Here is a 4722-nt window from a genome sequence, read left to right on the forward strand (position 1 = left end):
GTAGACTTTTCAACCTATGCTTAATTCCAAGTGTGTCATTAACAAAAATAACGCATTTTTCTTGTCAAAAAATTAGTAAGTCTCAATGTAGCAGGCAGACAGCTAGGTCAGAGCTACCCCTGCTAACGCAGACAATTGGTACTTGTCTCTCGCGAGGACTACGTTCGACTGCTGAAATGCCATCTCGGATAACATCCAGCCTGTAACATTGACAGCACAGCCCATTATATGCAAAAGGGCCTGGAAATAATCCTGTGCAACATGTTCTCGGCCTACAAAACAGAAGTGCTGAGCATTACATACGTCAGGTAAACTCACACAGATTTCTGGTAACCTTTTCTAGAGCTCAAGTTGTATTTGAACCATTTATCATTTAAACATCTTTCTGTCTAGAGTACTGAATGTCTAAACCCTTGACCTTGAAGGTCATAGGATCCAGATATTTACTTGAAACATGAAAAATAAAAGAAAAACCTTTAACTGTAATTTAAGCAATGAAAGGTTACAATACCTAACTAGTACTATGCACGACAATCTCGGTCATCTCTAGAGCTTGAGCAGTTTTCATATTACCATTTACAAAAATTCAACAAGTCACTACATCTGAAATGCTAAACTATGACTCCAGTAAACAGCTGTTTGTTTTTCTCCGATCTACGGTTTCCTGATCACGGTGGACATCTGATTTATCTTCTAAGTACCTCAAGATGTACCAATTGCAAGGAGAAAAAAAGACAATATAATAAACCCCAAATTGAAAATAGATGAGAAGCAGACAATTGCAGAGGAATGAGACTTTGGACTGTGGTGGATGGAGGGCATTTTTTGACTGTTTGTTTAGCATACCCTAAATTGGGGTGGGGAAGCGGAATCCGAACCCCTGTTTCACTTAAAGATCTAGCCAAACAGGCATACAAGACCTTCAGCAGTCTCAGTGCTAAACTGATACAGCACTTCTTCAATTATTTCATAGTTCTGAGAAGTCAATTTCAAAGCCTTCAGCTACAAAAAAAATCATGGTTTTATCATGGTTTGGTTTTTTTTTAATACCAGACTGACTCCCTCCTTGAAGATCAAAAAAAGCTCTTTATTCCAAACTAACTATTGACATCTTTCCCAGTAGTAAGAAAACCTTACATTACTCCTCAAACTTTGAAATGTCAAAATTATCTCCTTCCCAAGGCTTCTCAGGTTCTTCACTACTGAGCTTTGTGGGGTGTGTTTGCCCCGTTGCAAAAAGAGTAAAGGATAATGGTCTTGCCACTGAACCCTCTGCTCGCCATACTGCCAAGCATAAACAAAGTTTGTTCAAGTCAGCCCTAACCGAGTATCTCCTGTTGGCAGGTCTCTTTGCATGAAGACTGACGATTCCCAGTGCTTACAAAAGCAGGACTAAGATGCTAATTCAAAAATCCACTACTCCAAACTACTGGATCTGTTATTTTGGACCCTTGCAGTAATGCGTTGTTCAAAAATAAATATGAGGTGTGGGTTTTGGGGTTTTTTTAAAACAGTTCCACATTCGAGAGACTATAGTGAACAATAGTCTGTTTTCTTGGTGAATGTCTAAACAGAATTTAGCATTAAAGTGCTAACATGAAAGAAAGGGTTTACATAGGAAGTATGGGTACAGGAAATACCTCAATTGCTTTAGAAGAAAGATTTCTAGCTCTTTAGAAGAAATTGAACCTTTTCAAGCTACAAATCCCCACCTTTTGATCAAAATTAACATACCAGAAAACACTGCCAGCTCCTTGGAAATGCCTTATTCTCTATTCAAGTAAACTGTCAGATGAATTGTTTCCACAAATCACTTGCAGCTACTAATGATCAAGCTAAGTGCTATCATTGGATGATTTGGTAGAACAAGTTAACTTTTTTTTCACTTTAACATTTGATTTTACAGCGATTTTAACAGTTCATTTAAAACAGCTGCAGTATTTCTGCACTGAATCCTTTTTCCATCATTTAATGCGTTTCAGTAAGATTCCGGTATTACAAACTCAAATTCAGTACTTCCCTCTGATGGATTTTGTTTAAAAATTGCTTCATTTCCCTGCGGAATGAAAATGTCATCCCAGGTTATTTGTTTGGCTGGAGGGTTAGACGTTGCTCCTTCAGTGCCATCCTTCCCTGTGCCAACACGATAAACAATTCCACCCTCGTTTATTACCGGTATACTGCTCGGGTGATCAGCAATGCACGCGTACTGTCTGATCTGCAGAGACCTGCAAGGAAGCAATCGATAAAGCTTGGTATCTCCAGAAGGGTCTTGGCTATGAACTGATCGTACGTGGGAGGCCATAATTTGGTAGTTGATGAAAGACTTGCCACACGTCAAGCACTGGTACCTTCGCTCACCAGTGTGGTGTATTTCATGCTTCGTACGATACTCTGCAAGAGGAAAAACTTTGTCGCAGTATCGACACGGGTACTTCTTCTCCCAGGAATGAACATTAAAATGTCTCCGTAAACTCGTCAGACATGCGTACGACCTCTTACACACGATGCAAATGTAGTAGACTCTTCCATCCACTATGAGCTCGTAATGGTCATCGTGCTTTACCTTCATGCGTTTCTTGTTCGGAGAATCGCCGTCAGACGTTTTAGGTGTTTCATTAAGCTTGGCTTCGCCTTCCTCGGAATCGCCCTTCACAGGAATGACTATGTCATATGTATCCTCCCCGATATTTGCATAAACCTTACAGCCTGTGGACAGGCCTTCGATTTCAGTTGCTGTATCCAGTGTGATGATTTTCTGCCCTTCTGCCACATGCTTTGGTGCTATACCTGAACCGAGTTCCTTGTTGTTTCCAGTAAGGACATCTGAGATCTTTATTTTAAATTCTCCAGGTTTAGAAAATGGCTCTTGTGCAAATGTAACCACGTGTTTCTTCTGTACACCTGATCCTTCCGTGGTTGCTGCCTTGGATACAGAAGGTTGCTGAACCAAAGAGCTACTGCTGACTGAACCAGGACTAGATGAGCTGATGATATCGACATCATCTTCAACAACCTCTTCATCATCAACGCGAGTTGTTTCCACTTCAGCTAACGAGTCATTATTAGATGGCTGCTGGTTCTCCTCAAGTAAACTAATCGTAGGGGTCACGTGTGTCTGATGCGAGGAACTGGCACTGAGCGATGAATTAAGCAGAGGTTTATTTAGCACAATGATACTAGGAGTCAAATGCTGCGGTCCTGCAGAGACGAGCGATTCGGCACTTGATTGTGTTTGGTTTGGGCTTAGCTGACTGACAGCCGAAGTGAGTTTCTGAGCTGCTGTGGTGCTCATCAAATGCGGAGTGCCACTACTGCCACAGGATTTTTGGTCAGAAACTCCAGCTGCACTTGGGCAAGGCTGGTTCTGGGTTGCAGCATTTGTATCTTTAGTACATTCTTTTGGAGGAACAATCTCAGAGCAAAAGATGACATCATCATCCTCATCATCTGAATCACTCACTGTGATTTTTGTAGTCTCATATTCTATGCCATGTAAGGAGAATGACTGCATTATAACCGGCATCCCATCCGCTACCTCTTGACTCTCTGGCCTCATTACAGGTACTTGTGTTTCAGCATCCTTTTGACCTGGAGTAGAAGCTGAAGTTTCTAAAGCACCATCTTTGACCTTGCTTGGCATGTTTTCTCCTTCAGATGGAGATACACCCAGATCAGCTATGAATTTAACACCCAACTGTTGCCCTGATTTAATCAGTTCATCAAGTAAATCAGAACGAATGCTGATTATTTTGGAACTATAAATATAGTTAAGAATTTCTGCAAAAATTTCTGCTCTTACAAAGCTCAGTTCAACCACTTGCCCAGCCACTGAGAAAAGCTGGTGAAAGTATGTGCTTGAGGCTGAAAGGATGTTTCTGTGAGCTCGAAATTTCCGGTCCTCCACTATGACAGTAACATCACAGAAAAGTCCATGGCCACGTTGTTCATTCAAAGATTGAAGGAGCACGCTGGAATACTGTGTGTCTGTTGCAGAAATCAGTTTTTTCCCCTCCATTCCTACAAACAGAAAGTAAAAGGCAATGAATTAGTAAAAATACAGATTTATGGTTTTAACTGCATGACAGCCCCACACTTAGAAAAAACAGATCTCAGATACTATTCATAAGCTCATGTGCTATAGCAATCTACAAATTCGATTCTTATTGTTATTTGTCCATTCTCCTTCTGCACAAGGTATGTGCACTTCTGAATATATCCTCTGTTCTTACAGGGTGAGGAGCAGAGAAACAACTGTTCATCCGATTCAAGAGCAAATAAGGCAAATTTAAAAACCCAGAAGATGCAAGATTCGGGTCCCTCAAAGGGCTTTAAACTTTATTAGAGATTTTTTTTTAATTATTAAAATATTCCATAAATTGTTATGAGAAAGCCCAATAACATCCAGGTTATTTATGAACCAGACAACAAAATCAGTGTGTTCATTACCAGTCAACTGAGGTTAATGGAAAAGCTACTGATACATCACTTCCTTGACCATAAAAAGAAACTTTTTTTTTTAATCCCTCCTCATAGAATTGCAAGGTTGCTTTGTGTTTGAAACCTAGATACCGAGGCAGCACGGAAACAAACAAGCTGAAGTCAAAGTAACCCTTCTACTGGCACTTCCGATGCGATACGCCCCAGCAAGACGCAAAAAAACCCAACATCAAAATACACGAGCAGCGAGCTAAAGGCTGCAAGTCCTTAGTTTGACTCGTA

At 40.6% G+C, this 4722-nt stretch overlaps 1 protein-coding gene across 1 annotated transcript; it reads right to left on the reverse strand.

Annotated features, from left to right (window-relative positions):
• Positions 1-1835: 1835 nt before the first annotated feature.
• Positions 1836-4027, reverse strand: ZBTB33 (zinc finger and BTB domain containing 33). The gene has a single exon (XM_010149072.1). The coding sequence runs from the start codon at positions 4016-4018 to the stop codon at positions 1979-1981; it is 2040 nt and encodes a 679-aa protein (XP_010147374.1). The 5' UTR covers positions 4019-4027; the 3' UTR covers positions 1836-1978.
• Between the last annotated feature and the right edge of the window lie 695 nt (positions 4028-4722).

The sequence above is a fragment of the Eurypyga helias genome, unplaced genomic scaffold (genome assembly GCF_000690775.1).
Source record: "Eurypyga helias isolate BGI_N326 unplaced genomic scaffold, ASM69077v1 scaffold34023, whole genome shotgun sequence".
NCBI lineage: Eukaryota > Metazoa > Chordata > Aves > Eurypygiformes > Eurypygidae > Eurypyga > Eurypyga helias.